A 23,899-nucleotide genomic window follows, 5' to 3' on the forward strand; every position below is an offset into this window, starting at 1 on the left:
TACCAACCGGTTTGCTGCGCGTTCGACGTGTGTACCGGATGCTGTGCGCAGCGTCAAAACGCGAACTGTTCCGTCCTTGCCAGGATGTGCCGAAATAATACGCCCCATTGCCCACAAGGATGGGTGCAGGTTGTCTTCTTTGACGATCACCAGTTGGTTTTCTTTTAGGGATACTGATCGACCATTGTAATACTTGGCTCGCGCTTGCAATTGCTGTAAGCAAGTGAACCGTGACTCCTTTTATGCGTTCAGCCCGAATGTAGCAGCAAGCACCATACGCCACTTGTGATGCATCTGCGAAAATGTGTATCTGCACATTTGTAGCCGAGTGTTGTGAAGTGTAGCGCGGAATGCGTAAATCACGAAGTGATTCTAGTGAAGAGTGAAACCTCTACCATTCATGCTGTAAGTGCGATGGGAGTTCGCTATTCCAGTCCCTTGCCTTCCATCCTTTTTAAGCGACCATAGTTGCTGCATGAATAGTTTAGCGACGATTATCGTTGGACCCAGCATGCCGAGAGGGTCGAAGATCTTGGCTACAAAACTATCCGCTTTTCAATACCACTGTTGCAGATGGCAAAACACTCTAATGCGTTTGATAGGAATGTGACATCGACAGGCAGACGTCATTAATGCCATTATGCGAGAAAAAAAGCTGGCCGATTCCGGGGCATTTTTTTCCAACTTCAAATTTCGCCACGGGCCTATGTATACAACTACTACACACATTTCTTGGGGCCCCCAACACGGCGAGGCCCTAGGCCCTAGCCCGTTTGATCTCAGTAGGTGCAGGCCCTGGGTATACCGCTGCCACGGTATAGTGGTTTTTCGCCGTAGACAAGCTGATTTTGTCACTTGACAAATTTGTCAGCATTTTGTCTACTCTCGTGACTCCTATTTGCAGTAGGAAGATTTTAAAATGACCTACATTTCCAAACGGGCCAGATTAATGCCATAAAAATGGCGGAATTTCACTCTTATTTTTCAATTCCACTTGCAGCAGCATGCTTTTGTCCGATGGCTTTCTTTCTTCCTGTACCATTCATAATGCAGCCCATTATATGGCTGTGTTGAAACGTTGTCATGCACCTGTCAAGGTGTACATTTAGTAAGATCTATTCTTTAGGCGAATGGGCTGTAATTGTTCCGTGACTATGTGGAGCTTGTTGACAAAAGATCGTAGCTTCCAAGTCAGTTATAAAATGCAGTGATCTTCAGTGAGAAAGACTAGTTCTGTTCGGCTTATTGCGCAGTGTACGAAAGTGGTGAAAATGTGTTCCTCTTCTGTTCATGGATGTGGAGGAGACTCCATCGCTTTGGTGGCTGTGTTTTTGGGTGGATTGTTACTCTCCAGTGCTGTTGGGGATTTTCCTCCTAGTGACGGTGAATCGAAGAAGGCTATCGCTAAAATGTCCAACGAGCAGCAACTTCCCGTACCCGAACCTTTGCTTAACACGGAACCACCTTCGCCGTATGAGATGGTGGCACACTCGGGTTACAACAATCGTTTGCTCGTTCAGTTAAAAGGAACCTCTAGCGGGCAGAACCAAGAACGCGAAGGCAGCTCATCGTTTGTGACCACTTTGTTACCGACGATTCCCACACGGAAGCGTTCGTCGAATGATATGCCACGCCGGACTCGCTACTCACCTGCAACTGTAACGACGGAAGACGACCCCAATAGATCTTTGCTAACACCGGGACGTTACTACGATAGCTATGGCGAGTGGCATCATGGCGGGGACGACACAACACACTGGGGGACAAATCCGCACGGACCGACGCAGCTGTACTACAACCATGGCAACAGCGGAAAATGGGACTGGAAACCACACCCTCATTATCCCCATCAACAGCAACACCATAGCAACGTACTTGCGGAGATTTTGGAAACTACCGCACTGTATCCTCCCTATCATCATCACCAACAGCAGCAAGGGCTACTTGGACTGCAGCTTCTCGTACTGCTGCATCCCGTGCTGATGCTTGGCACGGTGTCATTTCTCGTATGTCTCATCAACGCCGTGTTGGGTTTGGTAGAGAAAGTCAAGCTGCCGCTTGTACGTGCGCAGAACGTGGATCGAATTGCTGCAGGAACCTCAACACCGGCTGGACTCCGTGATGGACGTGACGAACACACACTCGATCAGCTCTACCAGTACCTTAACGTCGCTATCGATCAGCAGCAGCCGCATCAGCGGGGGAATGATACCTTTGTTCAGAGAAGGTCTTGAATGGTTTGCATTGCTGATTAAATAATTGCGACTTCTGAAAGTGACGTAGTGAAGCTCTTTTCCACGTGGTTCATTTTATGTTTACGATTAAACACGACTTTCGAAGTTGCGCCTTCTACCGAACAGTAGCGATCGTGGATGCTCTTGGCAGGAAGTATCATTTGTGGTGTAAAATTCCGCTGTTATGAAATTCTACGGTATTTCCGATGTTACTCCACATCAAACTACAGATAAACAAAGCCTCTCGTTCTTGTTCAGCAGACAACACTTCGAAATTACCTTCGAAGTCTTAAATAAACAGTTATCGCAATGAGCAGTGGAGGATCAATCCCCTTGGAGGTAAAGGGCGGAATTATAAATGGGGCCTCTAATTTTAAAAACGATGAAAGCAAAGCTAAAGGCGCTGTACGAAGGGGCTCCTGAACTCACTTTTAATCATCCCACGGGAAGTTCGCGGTCAAATTTCGCCAGGGGCCTCTTGTGGTACCCTTCGTGGCCTCCTCTAGCATAAGGAGAGGGGGCCTATGTATATAACTTTTACTACTACACACATATTTTGGGGCCTCGAACACGGCGAGACCCTAGGCGACCATCTACTCCGTCTACCGTTTGATCCGCCGTTGATCCCTTTTCGCAACTCAACTACGAATCCGAAGATCAAACTATTAAACAAACTTTTAATAAACACACAAAAACACCGTCCACAAAATACTGCATATAAACACGTAAGTACGTAAAAGCGTTTAGAAGAAAGCGTTAGGCTTGATCAGCAGATGCTGATCGCGCCTCATAATTGCATGTGGTTTTGTACTGAATATACAGTTTGCATTAATATACCGACGAGCAGAGCTGAGCTGAGCTGGTGCCCGAGGGACGTGGACACCGCTCAGTATACGACGATACGGATAAAGAGCAGTACAATAGATGTTAATATCATATATCACATATATCAGCAGATTAACTCGCGGTACTGTTTGCCTCCACCACATGTTACGGAGCAAACGGAGCTTCCAGTAACAGTAAGTGGATTGATTTTTGCTGTTTTGTGAAGGAAATGTAGCGAATTCCCACATGGTTATTCTTCTTCTTGATGACAATCTCAAAGAAATTAAAGAAATTGAAAGAATTAATCACCGTTAGTGGTTAGTGTCCCGCTTACAAGAGCTAAAGGAGTCACGGTCATCTCAGTCGTCATTGCATATTATTTTTAAGCGCTTTTCCTTTCGTCGAAGTCTCTCCGCGTATGCGATCGGACACGCCAAAAGCGACCGGTTTTGTGATTTCTGACACCAAGAGAGCATCCACGAAAGGAGATAACATCAATCTGATCCGCACAAGGATCCGCCATGCTTGTACATGGTTGCTCACGTTATCATGCGCTGTGATGCTATTGATCAGTTAAAGATCTTCTACTATTGGCTATTAGTTACACATACTATCAAACAAGGGCCCTCTCCGGAGAGCGATCGATAGAGCAAATAGCTCAGGTACTGTGGGGAGAATCCTCCGTCTCATTTCATCCATCCAGTTCCTACAGTGCGTTTCATAACTCTACAGCAGGTAAGTTTTTTAATTATTAGGAGCAGGAAACATGGAGTGCCACTATTTCCGAAGATTATTCATTGCTTATTGTTCGATTATTTCGCAATAATTATATCTCTTGTCGTCGTGGAATGTCCGGGGGTTTGAAAGGATTCCATATATAAATATATTCCATAAATATTCCTCATTGTTATTTCCACAAAAATAAACTTGTGTACAGTCTTGTTACGCACTGTACTGTTTGGACGAACGGAAAGAGATGAAAGATCAGTTGACGGATCAAGCGCTATGATCAGTAGAGGGAAGGGTACAGTTAAATGAAATGATACCACGTGGTACGGAAATTTGTGCTATCTCTTCGTTGATCATGCTCTCTTGGTGTTGGAAACCAAAAATTCCACCGTTTCTGGAGCGATTTCGACGGACGGAACGGCACAAAATACGAAAGAGATGCAGAATCCGTTTTGCCTTTTCCCCCACACTCTAATGCGTTTGATAGGAATGTGAAAGGAATGTTCTTTTATAAACCTTAATTCTCACATTCCGGTCACCAAAGAAATTGAATTTATGGGTATATATGGGTATGTGCCTTGCCTTGTTATCATTTACAACTATGAAAGTAAATAAATACAAAATAGGGTTTGTTGCTGCATGCTATTCAGTGCCAGTGCCAATCTTCTTATCCAAATTGCTGAGCACATTTGGGTTGGGTAACATTACCAACCGGTTTGCTGCGCGTTCGACGTGTGTACCGGATGCTGTGCGCAGCGTCAAAACGCGAACTGTTCCGTCCTTGCCAGGATGTGCCGAAATAATGCAGGAAATCTCCCATGGTGATGGGAGAAAGCCTTCTCAGCCTCCTGATTAATGATGTATTCCTAAAGTCGACAGTGCTGCAAATGCGCAAGACTTTCGTCCCATCAAGGAGCCGTTTCGTAGTCAAGGAGCAATTGGTGCAATATCTGAATGGACACGAGAAACAATTGTCCGAACAAAGCAGATCACCATGCTTTAGGGTGTGCAGTGAAAACCCGAGTGCTTCGGGGAACGTGAATCTAATCAGTGGTGATAAAGGAGGAACGGTCACCATGAAGATCGGAGACAAAGAGTTGATCACCCTTTTTTGACACCGGAAACCAGTATAATCTTTTGACAGAAGGTGCTCAAAAGGCTATCGGTTGTTTAAGCGTCACAGCCACCGAAATGTGTTTTAACGGATTAACAGAGGGAAAGCGAACCGCAGCTTTGGGCGCAGTGAAATCGTAAGTGACAATCAATAACGACGATCATCTGGAAATAGGGATCTACAATCTACAGCCGAATCTACAATTTTCGGTTGAAACGATTTTCTCATAGTCTAGATCATTCTTTAGGATGAATATCAGATAGAGATCAGCACACACTTCTTACCGTGATGATCGGGTTTTTTTTTGTGATCTCAGTGATCAGTTGAAGGTAATGAATAGATTCGTTTTCTCCAAGTCCAACACATCTTTGTGCTTTGTGCTCGTTTGTATCGATTAATTGCCATCAAAGGTACGAACTGAAGTAACACAGTGTTCCCGTGGATTGAATAGTTAGACAATGGGCTTTACTGCTGCCGATTTGTAGCGTTGTTGCTGCCTGTATTCCCATGTACACTCTGCAATTCCCCAAATGATGCCCTTAATGGGGCCAGGCGTTGAACGGATGCTGATCACCAGCAGCCTTATCCCAGAACTCCAGAAGCTGCACAAAGCTTTTGCGTTTGCGTTTTATACGAAGCTGTTAAGAATTGTTGTCTTACTTGCAGAAAAATTGAAGCTCGGGATAAGCGACTGAAGGACAACGGTTCGCCGGTGAGAAGAGGCAAGATTGAAGAATTCTGCAGCGCTTCAAGTGAGTAAGTAAACGGATGATTTGCACATTATAATTGATTCTTATACATTAAAAAAATACCTTTAACAAGACAATGCAGTTCCACGTTAATGGTCCATCGGATAGAAGAACCGATCTCTTCATATCCAGAGAGGAATAGATCAAATGTTCTGCTGATCGCTGTAGTGTTGTTAATTGTGCTAAAAGCTGAGACATTTGTGATATTGATTAGTGATTGTTATCGACCATACGGTGATCTCTCTGAAGACTCAACCAGTTTAGAACTAGAATTTCTATTTTATATCTTTACCTGCGCGTGTAAACACCACTGCGCCATGCAAATTATTAACCCTCACTACTACGACCGACGACGGTTCCAATATAATTTATCCTAAAAATAACTACTCTACAGTTGCTTGCACCCTGCTTAGGGCGTGTAGAATTGTCTTTTTTTAAGTATCGCTCTGTAAATTCATTAGAGGCAAGATTTTGTTTTACTGCTACACACTCAACGTTACGTGTGTGTTACATCGAGATCATCATCGTCGTCGTAACGCAGTGTTGTCGCTGGTGCTACCATCCACTCCCAAAATACCTACAATATAGCGCATATATGAGTAAACAAACACATTTTTACAATCGTTGCCTATGTTTGCCTTGCTCCAGTGTAGATTGGGTCCGATAAGAATTGTTTGACCGTTTGGGTGCTTCGAACTCTCCAACTCGTCCCCATCGCTTCCAAGGGTAGAGTTATGAAGTGTGTGTGTGCTATGAGTTCACTTTCGGTAATGCAATCTGCCCAACAATGCAAAGGGCATGTAAACAATAAGCTACCACTGCAATCCGAGAATTGAACACGATCGGAACCCGGTAACGGTGAGGTGTATGATGCGTGTTCAGTCTTCAATTCTGCCACCTGCACCGTAACGTGATGAACAGTGCTAGCAGCGAGATGATCATGGACGTTGGCTTCACATCACCGACTCCGCTGCTACTGCGCAGGAATGGTTCGTTGGAGGCGGTCGCTATATAGTACACGCCGGCCGGTTTCGCCGATTTCCACACCAACCCACCCAGCACGGTTCGATCGGTAGTGCAGGAAGGGCCAAGGTTCGTCAGGCCATCGCACCGCTGGGCGTAATAGTTGCGTATTTTGAGCGATTCCTTGAAGAAGTCTACCGCTCGCGAATGGCTGCAGGTAAGGCTGAGGCCACAGCCGGGTTGTCGCACGCCACCATTCGGGTAGTAGTCCGCCTGCCCGATATTGCTGAAGAACCCGAGCGCCTTGCCGTTCGTGTGAATAATCTCCACGTACTGAGCGTCGTCTGCCGAGAGCCGATCGTCCGGCTTTTTCAGCCGGAACAGGGGCGAAGCCGGATCCAGCCCGACGATGTAACCAATCTTGCCTGATCGTACCTTCTTGGCGGCAATGCCCGCAATGTGTGCCCCAAGGCTGTGCCCGATGATGCCGATCTGATTGACGTCCTGGCCGAGTCCAACCACCAGGTTGTCGATCAGGGCGGCGACCAGTGCGGCAACCTTCGGCACACGGTACCGGGCGATCGGATAGAGCAAAGTGCTCGCTCCCTTTTCCCAATCCACCGCGATCACGTTCTTGTTTTCCTGTGCGAGCAGTGCTTTGGCGAGCGGATCAATCACCACAGACTCGGAGCTGCCGAGCCAACCGTGCACTAGGATCGCCGTCGGTAGGCCGCGTTTGAACCCGGCCTGCTCGATCGAGCTTAATCCGTTGAAGTGAAACTCGTACCGATTCTCGGTGGTGTTCGCCCGATACAGATAGCACTGGACGTACTTGGTGGCCTCGTAGTAGGTAGCGTTGCTTTTGCACTCTTGCACGTCCATCCGCGTCATCGTCACAAACTCGCCCACCTTGTTCGGTATCTGTACCGTTGGTACCGGTTCGCCAAGATCCGTCCGCATCACGACCGGCGGTGGAATAAGCGAATCACCACCGTTGTCTCGCTCGTACTCCATGTCATCCAGATCCGGATCGCTTGCTTCCTGCTCCGCGGGGATGGACAGGGCTGCCACTGAAGAGATGTGACCGTTGTGAGAAGATTATTACAGCACATAACCCAGTTGTTGGTTACACTTACCATTCCGGCCTGTAATAGCTACCGCCGCTAACAGCAGCAGTAACGCTAAGGGAAGATCCATCATATTCACGGTGAGCGTGCTTGATCAACGTGCTTCTTTTTATATAATGCGCACAACCGCAATGTAAATGGGAAGTGTCCGAAGATGATGCACCTGTACGATCACTCTCCGCGCGTTAACTAACGCTGCCGTTCGTCGTCAACGTGACTCGAAGCTGTCGATCTTTAGTCGTCGTCGTCGCTTACAACTGCGCGGAACGATAAGTGTCGCGAATGGGGCTGGGAGAACTGAACGCACCGTACAGATCTATCGTTCTTTTGGCTCTCATTCCTTATCTCGTTCGTATCGTTCGCCTACGTTACATTCCGTTCAAGCTGCGTTACGGGCAGTTCAGCCTGCGTTACAAGTCGTTGAACGTGCGTGATTCAATCTGTTAACAACTCTTTTAATTATACTTACTGTATATGCAGATAGATCATCCTGGGGATTAGTCACAGCAACTGCAGCATAACTTGACGTTCACTTAAGCTAACTGATCGAACTCTAGTCACAAAGTGTGGTCCAAGCAACTTATCAAGCAAGAGAATGTAAACTTTTTCTGGTCTTGTTTGGTGATCGTGGACTGAGATGAGTTTGCGTGCGCGATTCGCGCTCATGCTCTCGCGTACGTAGCGAAATTACTGAACATGCTGTGGCCGTGTGATGATGCGCTGTGTACACGTACCATCTTTACGATGTGTTGGTCCGAATGTGTTGCAGTGGGAATTTCCTGAATGTAAGATTTTCCTAGCATGATCTTGATTTGAATGGAAACTCCAAACCTGATGTTTACATTTTGCGTTGCTTTTTTCACCTTTTTTCTTATGAATTTTCCCACGTATATATTCAATATCAGCTTAGTTCACCTAGCCCTAAAAGTGTTACATTCTTTCTGATTAAACGAGCAATCGAGTGTGCTCTTCTTCTAGGTGTAACGACCTACTTGATTACGTTTGACCTAAACTGGGTTACTAGATGTGAAGTTTATCTCGTAGCTGGACAGCTAATGTTTTCCTCATCTTAAGCTCTCAGCATCACTGGAATTTGTCCTCGCTTAGTGCTGTGATCAGTGGCCCTTAACATTTGCTCGATCGAACTCCCACAGCCCTTCGAAAAGAGAGTATTCTCATGGAGCAATGATGGAGCGCACTGAGCAATGATATCACACATTCTTGGGAGTGTTCTGAAACGCTCTGCCCTTTCGGTTTATTATGGTGCTACAGGAATGCAGCAACGAACTCACACCTAGGGCAAAAGCTTCTATTGCCACTGATGATCACGGATGGCGTGGAAGTGGTAAATAGACAATAAGGAAGAAACCCTCCAGACGTTAGGTCATCGTGGTGTGTTAAGGATGCTTTCTAAGCGCGCGATGTGCTTTTGATGTGCTGCGTCTATAAAACGCTTTTTATTGTGCAGCGATTGACCGGAACGAAAGGCACACAGAAACCGGTTCCTCTGAACGGTTCCTTTCGGGAAGGGGTAAGTATTGTTTTATTATTCGCTATTTTCTGCACGCATTGCTCATTTTGCGTCCGTCTAATTATAGTACAGAGTTAGCCTCCTCTAGCCCCAATTAATGGCATTCCAGCTTTTTGAGATGTTTTATGAACGTCAATGACATTGTGTGACGGGGCATAGAGTAAGCAGCGATAAATCATCGTTTCCCGGGATGGCTGGTCTTAAGGAATACAACATGAAGATTCTTTTGCACGTAAACCCGGGCATCGAACGATCAGAGCTAAGAGATCAGTCTAATAAAGTTTAGATCTTGGATTGAATTTAATATTTCGGCCACATTTCTTCACATAGCACAATACAATTTCTTATCATGTTTATTTCTTCGGGAAGTATTGAAGAATGATGCTCTCTCTCTCTCTTTTCTTGACTGGTTCACAGTTGGGCACGTTGTGTTGACATGGCTTTGTCACCAATGCGGTCCAACGCTGCTCTTTTCCACCCCTGGTTGCGTCCAAGCTCCGGCAGGTCTAGCTCCACTTAATCCAGCCAACGAGGTCACTACGCTCCTCTATGCCTCTGACCGAACGAGTCGTTGACCTTCCTGGTAGGGCATGAGTCCAGTATCCTACTCACGTGCCGCAGCTATCGTATCCTTCCGGACTTAGGAATCGTCAGAATGTCTGAGATAGTCCGTAGCACCCGCCACTCGAAAATGGCGTTCTTCGCCATTGTTGTTTGTTGGAGGTTTCTGGATTTTAGGAGTTTGTGGAGCCTCATAATAATGCGCTTCCGGATTTCGATGGTTGGGTTTTTAACCAAAGTTACGATCGTACCAAGGTAGTAGATCGTCTTCGTCAACCAATAAACTGTTCCCCAGGCAAGCCCTTTCACGGTCAGAGCCTCCGACAAGCAAGTACTTTGTCTTGATCGTCGCATTGATCCTCAATCCAATGTTTAAAGCTTCACGATTTAGTCAGGTGCACGCTTGGCACACCGCCGCAGATTTTCGATCGATAATGTCGATCTTATCCGGGAGGCCAAGGAATTGAAGTGATTGGGTGAAAATTGTGCATCGGATGTGAAGAATGATGTTGCTGGTGATGAATAGTCGGCTGTTTTTTTTTCAGTACTTTGCAAATTAAAAACCAAGTTGCATCTTTTATTACAATTTGCTTGATTATGATACGAACTTACAGACTATAGAAAATATCATACGTTTTCCACACTCGCTCCGTTTCTACCGGTAATTTTTATAACCAATCAATGGATCTCACCGATCAATCGCTACAACAGTTCATAACATAACTGGCTAGTTTTTCACAAACGACATAATGGTGGACTTGATGATGTGCAAACACTCCTCCAGCTGCCGCTCGTTGATGGTCAGGGGTGGCGCAAAGCGTATAATATCTCCGTGCGTAGGCTTTGCGATCAGTCCATTTTCCTTCAGCCGCACGCACACTTCCCATGCGTCAAAGTTTGGATTGATAACGATCGCATTCAGCAATCCTTTCCCGCGCACGATCGATACGACGTCAGTGGGCAGCTCACGCAACGATCGGCGCAACAGCTCGCCCATACGGTCGGCATTTTCGGACAGCTTTTCCTCTACCAGCACCTGGAGTGCGGCGATCGCTACCTTGCAACCGAGCGGGTTGCCACCGTACGTCGAACCGTGCTCACCGGGTTGAATGCAGAGCATCACCTGATCATTGGCAAGGACGGCTGACACCGGATAAACACCGCCCGACAGAGCTTTGCCAAGGATGAGAATGTCCGGTTTAACATCCTCGTGGTCGACGGCCAGCATACGACCGGTACGGGCCAAACCCGTCTGGACCTCGTCCGCAATAAACAGCACGTTGTACTTCGTGCATAGTTCACGCACGGTACGCAAATACCCATCGTCCGGTACGACGACACCAGCCTCACCTTGAATCGGTTCGACCATAAACGCACACACGTGCGGATCCTGCAAGGCTTTCTCGAGTGCCGCCGTATCGTTGTACGGTACCAGCTCGAAGCCCGGCATGAATGGGCCAAAACCGGCGTAGCTGCTCGGATCGTTCGATGACGATACGGCGGCCAACGTGCGGCCCCAGAAGTTACCCTCAGCGAATACGATTTTCGCCTTGTTCTCGGGTATCTGCTTCACCTTGTAGCCCCACTTGCGCGCCAGCTTGCAGGCCGTCTCACCGCCCTCCACGCCAGTATTCATCGGCAGTACCTTATCGTACCCGAACAGGTTCGTCACAAACTCTTCGTACTCACCGAGCACGTTCGAGTAGAAAGCTCTGGAAGGGAAGGAAGAAAAGCGATTTAAATGACCACATTTAGCGCGACCGGGTAACGACTCTGCAGCTCTTACCTCGAAGTAAGCGTCAACACTTGCGCCTGTTCCGTCAGTGCCTGCACGATCTTCGGATGACAGTGGCCCTGATTGACGGCGGAATAAGCGCTTAGAAAGTCGTAGTACCGTTTGCCTTCCACGTCCCAAACGTAAACACCTTCGCCGCGGGCCAACGCTACCGGCAGCGGATGATAGTTGTGCGCACCGAACTTATCCTCCCGATCGAACACGGCCTGAGATTTTGGTTGTGCCTTCAGCTGGGTTGCCGCATGGCCGTATCCGTTCTGTGCCATTTCGGTGATTTTTGCTGCAATGCCAAAGTAATGGTACTCATTAAACCTTTTACGACGACACTGCAGTGTGTGGTGGGTCTCGCGATTGCCGATCGATAACAAACTAAACCGCGAGTGTGATTGTGGAAGGATCGTTTAATTTGAGGAGATGTCTCTCCGTATTGGGCTAATCTTTTCCTTTTGGACTGATAATAAATCTCACGATAAAGCTTAATGCACTTCGTATGGGACACTCCTCGTTAAGTTGTACACTGACTCGCACAAACTTGCCCTACATTGAAGACGCAATCAACTGCACTTAAGCTCCCGCGTATAAAGCACCTACCCGGGATTCGGCTTGCAGCTGGAGTAAATGCGACAACCACACGAGACTTCGGTTATGAACTATTCGCAACCAAGGGCAAATCAATTAGTGTGCAAAGTTGATAAGACTATTACTGCCAGCTTTTACCCAGCTACGACACATCCATCGGTTAAAGATGATCGTACATGAGCAGATACATATTTGTATTCAAGATCAACGCCAGAGGCAGTAGTGTGCGTTTGTTCACCAAGGGCCAAAGTATACAGGGAGAGTAAAACAGTTTGCACATGCGTTAATCGCACAAATTCTACAGTCCTTTTTTATGTGTGAAGCTGCTCACGCATTTCTCTTCTATTTTTTTTTTAAATAAAACTGTTGTGTCTTTTATAAATAGATTCGGGAACGAAAATATGTTAAAAAAAAAACGATTAAGACAACAAACAAGAGAACCAGCGCAAATATATTATTGCTATTGTGATAATTTCTTTACTTTTTGTTTCCTCCTCATGTACTGTACCCCTTACGTTCGTAAAGCACTGAAAATTGTTTGTTGTGTATAGGGCACATGAAGCGGCTTTAATCATGCTCAGCTATATCCATTTGATAAGCAAATTTGTTCAATCCTTAGAAAGACAATCGTTGTCCAGGATAAGTGGTACGCAAACTACTTCAAGTGCAGTGCCAAATATATATCGGAATTCCCATTTGAGCTTATTTTGAACCACCGATCTAATTGAAATTCAGTTACCTTCATTTGTTTGACATAAAATCAGGCAGCTAATGGTACAACTTCTCAGATTGTTATACAAACATGGAAATCCCAAAGAATTCAGAAAGTCTGATAGACTAGTCACTTATGACCGGTTTAGACAAGTTTTGTGAGAAGTGTCATTAATATGAATCTTTAGCGAGGAGTTATTCAAATCAGGAATCATCAATGAATCCTCAATGATTCAAAGATCCTCTTTTAAAATGCCTTGTACTTTTATTTATGTTTGTATGAGTGCGCTTTATCTACTACTTGAGGGTTTATATGGATAATCTAAAATATATAAAAGTGTTAGAAGTAGATGAAACAGTACAGTAAGTCATCTTTTCATCAGCAAAACGAAATTCCAGAAGTTTGTCCAGAAGACACTTGGAATTCAAGTTCTTGCTGTATACTATATGCATTTATTGTGCTTTTCGATTCTAGATCATCATACAAAACACAAGTGAGCTTAATTTTATATAACTTTGGAACTTATTTGAGGTGGAATTTTAGACAACCCAAAACAAAAAATAAATAGATAGAACTTTAAAGGAAATGGTATCAAATATTCAAAATCTTTGAGTAATCGATGTACCACGCAACAATTCAACTAGAAAGATTAGAAGTGTATATTCCTTCTTTTAAAGAAAAGCAAAGCTAAAACACATACAGTTGTTTAAATATAGACATGTAGACAATTTAAACTATTGATAAGCAATATGTGTGTTCGATGCTCGTCAATCTCAGCCCATTGCCACAAGATTCTAACTTAGCTGAACACAAGAAACAGCAAGACGCAGCGATAAGCAAACTGATACAATACAACTCTAATTGCGTATTTTAGAGTATTTTATAAAACAGAAAAATCCAGCTCTTTCTGCACTATCAAATCCAGCATGTAAGGGGTCACACCCCTTAGGGCAGTTTGAACGCAATTAAATTGGATCGGGCAAGTGCGTGCAAACCTTTGCCTTTACAGACGTCATCACAGATGTCTGGGATGATGGCGTGTCCCGCAAGGGTCAAAGCAAGTATATTTTTCTCCGTTTAATAACGTTATCGCAAAAGGTACCCGATTCCGGCACTATTGTTACCACGTGCTGGGAAGGCCGTCGTATCAAGGTGCTGATTTTCCGTCAAAAATCAATTTAATACGCGACACACGTCCGCTCTTGCAGGGTAGCCAATAATCTCCGGCTGGTCCAGGGACGTCACTGGCATAGAAATGGACCAGCGTGGGTTCAGTGCCGATTCGTGTGTGTTTTTTTTGTATCAACAGTGCAGTGCGAAGAACACTGAAACGTTGATAAGCAACTGTGCGAAAATCAATTCGCGGGGGTCCTTCGCTATAAATACCTTTTGAGAGATAATGGTCCAGCGCAGCCTTGCCAGATTAGTGAAGGATGTTTTGCGAAAGGGGAACAAGTTGTTGATGTCGGTGCTTGGAAGGAGGATTTAAAAAAGGGCCCTGATTATTAATCTAATGGGTGCGCTCTCATTGCTGATGCATTATAACTGCGACTGATCAATTGCGATTTTAAATATCTTTCCGTGCACAAAGCAGATGAAATCGATCACCACACATTTATGAACGGCCAAAACCGGTTCCGGCAAATCGTAAAGAACTCGTTTTCTGGATCTGTGTCTGCTTAAGGGAATAATACTAACACCAACCAATACTTACCGAATCCATGCTTGCTGCGATCAGCCAGCAGAGGACGATTGTTGAACGAAATTGGCCGTGCCGAAGACGAACTTTGTCGCAATTGGCTTTGTTTCGTTGAGAATACTGGCAACACCTGCAGTTTATCAAACTGCTTGACCAGCAGGTCCGATTTGCTTATTTGGCGCAGCATTCTTTGCACGAGTCGTATATTCCTTTCACACCGACGAACTGTCAGACACTACCGATGCACACTGGATGATCTTTTTTTTTTCCTCCGTTGCTTGGTTACGCACACCAAAGCGCAAATCCACTAGATGACAGTTTCACTGTCCGAATAGAACTGAGCGTTCCGCGCAATTGCGGTGTCTACCATATGTACAAAGCCGGGCCTCCGAATTTCTAGTCCCACAACCACGCTATCAGTTCTAGGCGGGGTGATAGGGTGCGATGATCTGCCGTTCGGCCGCAAAAACACTAGGTAGCCAAACTTATCGCACACCGCACCGATGACTGATTACCCTTTTGTACGTCAGCGAACGGCAAAGGAATCTTAACTGCATCGGCCGATGGAACTTACCGCCGGGGCGTGTGGCTTCCTTCATCACTTAAGCTTCACATTGCATTGATAGCATTGTTGCCACACGCCTCACTTTTGCTGCTTCCGTTTGTACCTGTGCACGCACCTTGTCTGATCGATGGTATGACGATTTGTGTGTTGGGTACCCGTAATTGGGTTGCTGCGTTGTTGCTTAGCGACAGAGTGTACGACTTCTGATAACCGGGCAACTGTTTGCCGCGACGGTGACGCATAGATCGTCTATCATCGTATAAACATGTTCGTTGTTCACAAAACGTTCTAAGCCCAAAATACGCACTCAGGGTAATGATTTAGCAAACATTGACTACCGTTCAAATTATTGTGGGCCGGTAAACGCATTGGTCTTTCTAGGTAATATTTCGCTACACGTATTTGTTGAATCTTTCTTAAAAAATTAGATATACTACTCAAAAAAACATTTACGACGGACAATTGCGAATGACAAGTTATACTGCATTACTCTTGCAGAATGTTGCCTCCATAAAAATATATAATAAGCCACTTAAACATGTGAAAACAAAAATTTTCACTAATTACATTAATAAACATTTTGTTTGTAACAAGTTTAATCAAAAATTTCGGAACCAGAGACATAAAACAAAAAAAAAACCCACGGTTCGTTTGAGTTGATTGGTTGAACTATTATAAAGTTTAACAGATAAGAACACGCCACTAGAACGGTACCGAAGCATTCCCTAAGTATTCTAACGATATAGTGTAGAAAGATGAAGATGCGAACGTTACCTTACCGCCTAATCCTAACACAATCGGACTTCTTTTTTACAATTACGAACTGTTGTTCAAACCCTAATAAAACATAACAATTGCACTTATCAACATTATACTGACTGGGTTAGAGAACCAAACCAAAACACAATTTAAAAGAGTAAAACACAACGTTTGCACAACTGTTGCAAAACGACCGATCGGTTAAAGGTAGTATTGCATTGGATTTGTTGCTGTTTCTACCGTTTTTTTTCCTACTTAACTTAATCGGCTGAGCAAACGTATAAACGGGCAAACTTGAGGTATTTTACGAGCATCACTACTACTTAGTCGCCTTAGCTAATGGGTGATAAACTGTTTGCTTATTATTTTGCTATGTTTTGTCGAGCACCTTACGAAAACATTGTCGAACACGTTTTCATTCATTTGCTTGAATGTGGACTTTGGGCTTTCCTGTATACGCGCGCACGCTGCTAGGAATATTTTTAATAGATTGATTTGGTTTTGTATGTGTCTCCGGCATAATCGAACCACGCTGCTCTAAACCGGATTGGGTGCGGTTTGGTACTGTTCAAATGAAGTAAATATACGAATATAGGTAACTCCACCAGGATAATTTCTTTACCGGTGCACTTTCCTCTGGTTGACTGTCGCTGGAGTCTTTCGCACCATTACTCGAACTGTTGCCCTTTTCGTTCTGTGGCTCAATATTCGTCTTTGCAGTCGCTGAAGCAAGAGCACGAGACGCTGGTTTGGCTTCGACATAAGCACCGTTCACTGCAGATAAATAAAGAAGAGAATTGTTAGGAAAGAAAATGGGAATAGATAAAAATCCAACCTCCAAAATCGAGAAAGTATCTAATGATGATCACCAAACATTGAGTGAACAATTAATTCAAATATAGACTTCAACCGGAAGCGCAAAACATTGAAAGGGAACATGAAATTTTACAGTGACCCCGAACTAACAATCAATGTGCTGTAACCTAAAGTATGTGTTCTGATACTAAAGTGACATCTTTTGCAACCTTCAATTATTACCTCACGTTCGTTGACTATTTCTTCCTGGCCGGGAAAACTATTTCCTTTATTCATAATAGTAGTTAGCAACAGTTTATTTTATTTTAAATAATATATAGCGCCAAAATTTTAACTTTTTCTCTACCACTAATGGGCGGAATGAATGGTACAATATTGTTGTATATACAATGATTTGTAATTGGAACATACGTACAGGAATGCCAGCACCATTAATGGAATGTCCCCAAATGTAAAAACATGCCATGGCAATGGAAGAGAGAAAGAAAAATACGAATATTCATTTTACATACGAGCAAAGGAATTGATTAGACACATCGTAAAGGCATTACAGTCACCAGCCCGATCGAATAAAAAACACAAAAAAAGGAAACACAGTACGTACCTTGCTGTAGACTAGATTCTTCCTCTTGCTTTTGTGCCTCGTGAAAATCTTCCGTACTGTAACCCAGCAGCGTATCCGGCGGATACTCAAAGCCTGGATCCTTATGCTTATCCCAAAACTCGATAATGCGTGTCTCATTTTGGCGCTTCGCCTTCGCATAGTTCACCGTCGCTTGGTGCAGTTGGTGTAGAAAGTCGGGCATTTGCTTTTTGGCCACCCACGTGGTAATGTACTTCGGTATCGATAATCCCGGATTATCGAAGTACGTCAGCACGAAGGATACGCCTGGCTTGTTGAAGGCAGTCGTCGGTTTAATCACCATGTAGCTCCAGTACTCGTGGACACGCTGCGTGTGCGGTTTCGTCGGACACTTTGGATGTTCCACGCTTTTGTTAACGATCATTATCACACGCCGGCTGCGATCGATAAAGAAGCGCCTGTTGTACACGTAATCACGGTTGGCAAAAAGTTTCTGCTTGAGAAACGGGGAGAAAAGATAACACATTATTAGCGTTCGAAGGCCGATATTAGACATGTGCTGCACGACGACGTACTGGCCATAAAGCTTCCCAGTAGATGATGTGACTGTTGGATCCTTTGGCTGAGTCTTCGTCTATCACCTCCAAATTGACGGCAGTATTGTCCCACTTTTTCCGATACTCGACATCGATTTGCACGTGGAGAAAATCTTCCGCCGTCACGTCGGGATATTCCACGTAAACTGCAAATGGTAATAATGATGCTGAGAAATGGTTTCTACTTGGATCGTACCGATCATATGATCGGCGTACCTTTGTAGGCAAACAGTCCTGGCTTAATTTCCTGACGCCACGTTATCATGCGCTTCTGTTCAATGTACGGTTCCCAGGCGGTGTACACGCTCGGTTCGGCCGACAACATTTCGGTCACATTCTTAGGGCAGCAGCAGTAGTTGATGCCTTCGACGCGAGAATCAATTTGCTTCCGTTTCTCGCACCGCTTGCAGTAGATTGTTTCCAGCTGCAGACGCTCCAGAAATTGAAAGTCATCCATGTGTTCCTGGACCGATTCCAGCTCGATCCGTTCACGTTCCCAGTCGAAGGTGAGCAGTGCCGCGGACGACAGTATGAACCCTTTGGCATGCCGATGTACCTACAAAAGCACAGAACGCGCGCGTCGTAAAAAGATGTACGTCAGTAAGGATGCAATGTAAAAGTGCATTTCTATCCGTAAACAGCGCTTGTTTTGCTAGCCATCGGAAATACATGATTAGGCGGGTGTTGCTGCTTTGTGGTCGGCTAAAAATAAATCCTATCGCAATTCGCTCGAACCCCACCGCATCATCACACAACACCAACTATCGCGAGCTGATATACCGTTATCTTGCTGATTTCCTTTTTCGGGGGTCCTGGTTATAAATTCGTCGCTAGTGTGTGTCCTGTTACATAAACCAAATTGGCTTCCTCTCGGGATGGCGCCGTCACCTGGGGGGGCCTTACCTGTCCACGGAAACGCCGCAGCAATTCACGTAGCGCGCGTTCCTCCCAGATCTTGGCGTAGTGGGCAAATATCTGTTGGCTTCTTCGCAACTGCTGGGCAAACAGGAATTCACACTGCGTTGTCCACAGACGTAATATGCTGGCCGATTGATCTTTCACATTTTTACGCAAATACTTATTGAACTTCCGCAGGGCTAGCGTACTATTCGGGAGCAGCTTCATAGCCATCGTTCTCTTGTGTTGGCAGCACGCGAGTCGGAGCCAACGAACCGGACACTTTTACACTTATTGCGTTAATGGTTCTAACTAATACGGTAGCAACCACGGACCATGGTTCTGTAGCGGAGAGAACGAATGGCGAATCGAAATTAATTGACGGTGCAAAAATATCGCCGGGCCTGTATGAGTGATGGATTGTGTTTGGTGTTTGCTACTTGTCGAAATCCACTGCGACAACACGTTACCACAGCGCCAAGCACTAACGAGAATGCTAAGTTTGTACAGGGAAGTTAAAAATGTAAAATAATATTTGTTTAGTGTTGAGCCCAATGGATTTTCAAAAACTTTCGCTGCTGTAATGTTTTTTTTTGTATTTTGTGATGCAACGACTTTGACAGATGGAAAACATATGGCTTTCAAACTGCAATGCAATCGGCACTCATTAGGCACCGAGAACTGCATCGGTTTTATTGGAACGAAAATAAATGAACTAGAACCCTGTTCTCGTACAGTTTGAGTAGCTTATTATTTTTTGTGAATATTTGTTCAGAATTGCTGAATTAATAGAGGTTAACGTAGAGTAAGCGAAGCACAGGACTTGCACAGAGTGAAGAACAAGAACGCCTCTTATAAACGTTCGCCTCAAAATGCATTGAAACGTCAAAAGTGTGCTTGGACTGTGTTTATTGATTGCAACAATACATTACAAAAAAAAAAAAACACCACACACCGTCGAAAAATAGTATTTTGGCTTGATTTTCAGTATCGCTTTCGATGGAAAAAGAAAAACCTGAAGAATCGACATTGAGCATTAAACCAGAAGCAGCTGATGTGAGCGATACGGTGAAGGAACCACCAGCAGCGGAACCAGTTAAAAATGAGGAAAAAGTTCCCGATCCGATTCCGAATGCGGTCCCTTCCGGTAGTGGAACCAAGGCACCGACAGCGAAACAGTCGACACCGAAAACCACAAAAAAAAAACGGCAAAAACCACCGAAGGACGCAAACGCTCCGAAACATCCGCTTACTGGTAAGCACGATTAGGAATTATCGCACAAACATATTTCGGTTCTCATTTTCTTTCTTCAGGCTATGTTCGTTACATGAACGAGAATCGGGAAAGTGTGCGGCAAAAAAATCCAACTCTAACGCCCATTGAGATTACGAAAATTATGGCAGAAGAATGGTCCAAGTTGCCGGAAGATCGAAAGAAACCATACCTAGAAGCGGCCGAAGTGGACAAGGAACGGTACAACAAGGAGATATCGGAATACAAACTGAACAATGAGGCGAAAGCTAAAGCATTGCAGAACGAGGCACAAGTAGCGAAGAAGGAAGTAGCGGAACCCAAAGTAACCATACCGGCCATTCCGTATGTTAATGGGAAAGTGGAGCCGAAAGTGTCACGCCAAGGGGATTATGATATACCCATTTTTACTGAAGATTTTCTTGACCATAACAAAGTCGTCGATTCGGAGTTGCGTACGTTACGCAAATCGAACATAGATTATGAGCAACAGAACTCCGTGCTGGAGAAGCACGTTGAAAACATGGAAAATGGTATTCTAAAGCTGGACAGTGAAACGAGCAGTCTAGATGCGCGGAATGTCGTGCTGGAGAGCTATCTACTAAAGTTGCGCACCACACTGGCTAGTGCTCTGCAGGGATTGCCCATCTCCAGCGATTGTCCCGGTGCTACAGTAGACAATATTGATCAGTATTTGGAGAATTTGCATCAGATGGCAGACTCTAGCACGCAAGGTCACACATTGAACAAAGCGAAAGACATTATTCGTAAGTTAGATCTACAGAACCTCACGCTTTAAGGAGCAATAATGCAGAAGGATGTGGTGGATGCCAAGAGCTGACAATCCGGTCTCATTTCTCTCTAGTCCAGTTAGCATCCGAAAGTATCCGGCCCAAGTCCGTTTACATGTAAATTAAGCACCGGAACACGAATTTCTAGGTTTTACTTGACTGTTGCATAATGTATTTCACCATCGGGTGCACTTCACGAAGTAATCCTATAACCGAGCGTAAACATCTACACAGGCGCCCCTTACTTCTTGCTCGGCTTCAGTGAGAAGTACAAAATCAGCAGTCCAATGGATGCATAGGTGGCTTTCGCGACCTGTTTCAGACACGTGCGAAAAGAAAAGAACAATACGTTAATGTTAGCAGGTGAAGTTTTAGCGGCAGATGCGCGGTATTTACATTTGCACGGCCCCGCATAGTCTCGCCATTGAAGTAACGGGAGAGTCCGGTAAGTTTGCTTTCATCACCACCGCCAGCCATTCTGAAAACGATGCAATTGGAAGTGCGTTTAGTGGCAGTGTACGGATATGTTTAACTGGAAAAAAGTATTATAATAACGTACTTGAGTTATGTAACTTTCACTGTTTATACCAAAAACGAATCGGGAAACAGAGACCGATCTACGGAGAGTGATTGAAAATGTGTGTGAATTGACATGTCGCATGTCATTTTGACAAATGTCATCTTTGCATGTAGATTAAGACCAAAGCATTTTCGACCATAGTGCATTATGCAGAAGGGTGTGTTGAAGGGTGGTTTGAATGGCTTGTTGAAAAATTGTTGTAAAATAAAAAAACGTGGATATATGTTTTGCTTGAAATCCTCATCGCCTGCATCATAACGGAATCCAATTAAACATCTGCAACCCTTCGAGTATTGGTCTACCAATTCTGTTTTGCTTGAGGGGCATTACTATCCCGCTGTTGGATAGTTTGGTGGAACGGTCCGACAAACCAGCTGTTTTCAGATTTCCGATACCAGCAGAGCATGTTTTTCAAGAGGTGACATCTGCAGCTTGGGATAAATTTGCCTATCACTATTGCAAATCCGTAAGAGCAATCGCTAGTGTAAATTAGGCGTGGCATAAATTTTTGGTGAGTTCTTTGTCTCGATTGACACGGAAAAAGGCATCCTCCTGCATTGGATGCTCTCCTGGTATCAGAGCATGACAAACTGGTCATTTTTGGTGAGTTCTCTGTTTCGATCGACACGGAAAAAGCATCCTCCTGCATTGGATGCATCCTCCTGATGCTGTTGTCCGTCTCGATCGAGACAGAGAACTCGCCAAAATTTACCAGTTTGTCATGTTCTGATACCTGTAGAGCATCCAATGCAGGAGGATGCTGTTTCTGTGTCGATCGAAATCGCGCCAAAAATGACTAGTTTGTCAAGCCCTGATACCAGGAGAGCTTCCAATGCAGGAGCATGCTTTTTCCGTGTCGATCGAGACAGAAACGCGCCAAAAAAGACCAGTTTTTCAAAATCTGATACCAGAAAAGCATCCAATGCAGGTCCGAAAACTCCGAAAATTGTGTGGTTTTTTATCGAAATCAGGTCAAACTTTTAATGGTCTAGGACGCGAAATAAAGAAGTTACAGGCGTTTAAAGAAAAAAAAGAATTTTGTAAAAATTTTGACCCTAAAAACTTGAAAAAAGTCCAAAAATTGTATGGTTTTCTATTGAAATCTGGTCAAACTTTGAAGGGTCTAGGACGCGAAATAAAGAAGTTACAGGCGTTTAAAGAAAAAAAAAATTTGTAAAAATTTTGACCCTAAAAACTTGAAAAAAGTCCGAAAATTGTATGGTTTTCTATTGAAATCAGGTCAAACTTTGAAGGGTCTAGGACGCGAAATAAAGAAGTTACAGGCGTTTAAAGAAAAAAAAAATTTTGCAAAAATTTTGACCCTAAAAACTTGAAAAAAGTCCGAAAATTGTATGGTTTTCTATTGAAATCAGGTCAAACTTTGAAGGGTCTAGGACGCGAAATAAAGAAGTTACAGGCGTTTAAAGGAAAAAAAAATTTTGTAAAAATTTTGACCCTGAAAACTTGAAAAAACTCCGAAAATTGTATGGTTTTCTATTGAAATCAGGTCAAACTTTGAAGGGTCTAGGACGCGAAATAAAGAAGTTACAGGCGTTTAAAGAAAAAAAAAAATTTTGTAAAAATTTTGACCCTAAAAACTTGAAAAAAGTCCGAAAATTGTATGGTTTTCTATTGAAATCAGGTCAAACTTTGAAGGGTCTAGGACGCGAAATAAAGAAGTTACAGGCGTTTAAAGAAAAAAAATTTTTGTAAAAATTTTGACCCTGAAAACTTGAAAAAAGTCCGAAAATTGTATGGTTTTCTATTGAAATCAGGTCAAACTTTGAAGGGTCTAGGACGCGAAATAAAGAAGTTACAGGCGTTTAAAGAAAAAAAAGAATTTTGTAAAAATTTTGACCCTAAAAACTTGAAAAAAGTCCAAAAATTGTATGGTTTTCTATTGAAATCTGGTCAAACTTTGAAGGGTCTAGGACGCGAAATAAAGAAGTTACAGGCGTTTAAAGAAAAAAAAATTTTTGTAAAAATTTTGACCCTAAAAACTTGAAAAAAGTCCGAAAATTGTATGGTTTTCTATTGAAATCAGGTCAAACTTTGAAGGGTCTAGGATGCGAAATAAAGAAGTTACAGGCGTTTAAAGAAAAGAGCATTTTTAAAAAACCTTGACCCTAAAAACTTGAAAAAAGTCCGAAAATTGTATGGTTTTCTATTGAAATCAGGTCAAAGTTTGAAGGGTCTAGGACGCGAAATAAAGAAGTTACAGGCGTTTAAAGAAAAAAAAAATTTGTAAAAATTTTGACCCTAAAAACTTGAAAAAAGTCCGAAAATTGTATGGTTTTCTATTGAAATCAGGTCAAACTTTGAAGGGTCTAGGACGCGAAATAAAGAAGTTACAGGCGTTTAAAGAAAAAAAAAAATTTGTTAAAAATTTTGACCCTGAAAACTTGAAAAAAGTCCGAAAATTGTATGGTTTTCTATTGAAAT

The 23,899-nt window shown here is 43.9% G+C and overlaps 5 protein-coding genes across 8 annotated transcripts; 1 reads left to right on the forward strand and 4 right to left on the reverse strand.

Moving 5' to 3' along the window:
* Nucleotides 1-6,536: 6,536 nt before the first annotated feature.
* LOC128303015 (phospholipase A1-like) lies at nucleotides 6,537-7,811 on the reverse strand. The gene is made up of 2 exons (XM_053039867.1): nucleotides 7,751-7,811; nucleotides 6,537-7,684 (listed from the first exon to the last, which is right to left on the reverse strand). Exons 1-2 carry the CDS (start codon nucleotides 7,809-7,811, stop codon nucleotides 6,537-6,539), a joined length of 1,209 nt encoding a protein of 402 aa, XP_052895827.1.
* Nucleotides 7,812-9,135: 1,324 nt separating this feature from the next.
* LOC128300886 (high mobility group protein 20A) lies at nucleotides 9,136-21,091 on the forward strand. Of its 2 annotated transcripts, XM_053037124.1 has the most exons (3): nucleotides 9,136-9,272; nucleotides 19,823-20,089; nucleotides 20,149-21,091. In XM_053037124.1, exons 2-3 carry the CDS (start codon nucleotides 19,834-19,836, stop codon nucleotides 20,883-20,885), a joined length of 993 nt encoding a protein of 330 aa, XP_052893084.1. In that variant the 5' UTR covers nucleotides 9,136-9,272; nucleotides 19,823-19,833; the 3' UTR covers nucleotides 20,886-21,091. The 2 variants fall into 2 exon arrangements, with proteins under 2 accessions (XP_052893084.1, XP_052893083.1); XM_053037123.1 differs by lacking the exon at nucleotides 9,136-9,272 and having other exon boundaries at nucleotides 19,785-20,089; nucleotides 20,149-21,089.
* Nucleotides 10,280-15,421, reverse strand: LOC128300884 (ornithine aminotransferase, mitochondrial). 2 transcript variants are annotated; one of them, XM_053037119.1, is made up of 3 exons: nucleotides 14,634-15,421; nucleotides 11,620-11,908; nucleotides 10,280-11,545 (listed from the first exon to the last, which is right to left on the reverse strand). In XM_053037119.1, exons 1-3 carry the CDS (start codon nucleotides 14,803-14,805, stop codon nucleotides 10,561-10,563), a joined length of 1,446 nt encoding a protein of 481 aa, XP_052893079.1. In that variant the 5' UTR covers nucleotides 14,806-15,421; the 3' UTR covers nucleotides 10,280-10,560. The 2 variants fall into 2 exon arrangements, with proteins under 2 accessions (XP_052893079.1, XP_052893080.1); XM_053037120.1 differs by lacking the exon at nucleotides 14,634-15,421 and adding an exon at nucleotides 12,220-12,305.
* Nucleotides 15,838-19,400, reverse strand: LOC128300885 (stAR-related lipid transfer protein 7, mitochondrial). 2 transcript variants are annotated; one of them, XR_008287339.1, is made up of 6 exons: nucleotides 18,841-19,400; nucleotides 18,154-18,493; nucleotides 17,917-18,083; nucleotides 17,363-17,834; nucleotides 16,981-17,106; nucleotides 16,582-16,716 (listed from the first exon to the last, which is right to left on the reverse strand). XR_008287339.1 is itself a non-coding variant. In XM_053037121.1 (5 exons), the coding sequence occupies exons 1-5, from the start codon at nucleotides 19,066-19,068 to the stop codon at nucleotides 16,511-16,513; spliced, it is 1,413 nt and encodes a 470-aa protein (XP_052893081.1). In that variant the 5' UTR covers nucleotides 19,069-19,400; the 3' UTR covers nucleotides 15,838-16,510. The 2 variants fall into 2 exon arrangements, 1 of the variants encoding a protein (XP_052893081.1); XM_053037121.1 differs by lacking the exon at nucleotides 16,981-17,106 and having other exon boundaries at nucleotides 15,838-16,716.
* Nucleotides 20,988-21,539, reverse strand: LOC128300887 (ATP synthase membrane subunit K, mitochondrial-like). Its single transcript, XM_053037125.1, has 3 exons — nucleotides 21,437-21,539; nucleotides 21,274-21,355; nucleotides 20,988-21,190 (listed from the first exon to the last, which is right to left on the reverse strand). The coding sequence occupies exons 2-3, from the start codon at nucleotides 21,352-21,354 to the stop codon at nucleotides 21,119-21,121; spliced, it is 153 nt and encodes a 50-aa protein (XP_052893085.1). The 5' UTR covers nucleotide 21,355; nucleotides 21,437-21,539; the 3' UTR covers nucleotides 20,988-21,118.
* Between the last annotated feature and the right edge of the window lie 2,360 nt (nucleotides 21,540-23,899).

The sequence above is a fragment of the Anopheles moucheti genome, chromosome 3 (assembly GCF_943734755.1).
Source record: "Anopheles moucheti chromosome 3, idAnoMoucSN_F20_07, whole genome shotgun sequence".
In the NCBI taxonomy this organism is placed as follows: domain Eukaryota; kingdom Metazoa; phylum Arthropoda; class Insecta; order Diptera; family Culicidae; genus Anopheles; species Anopheles moucheti.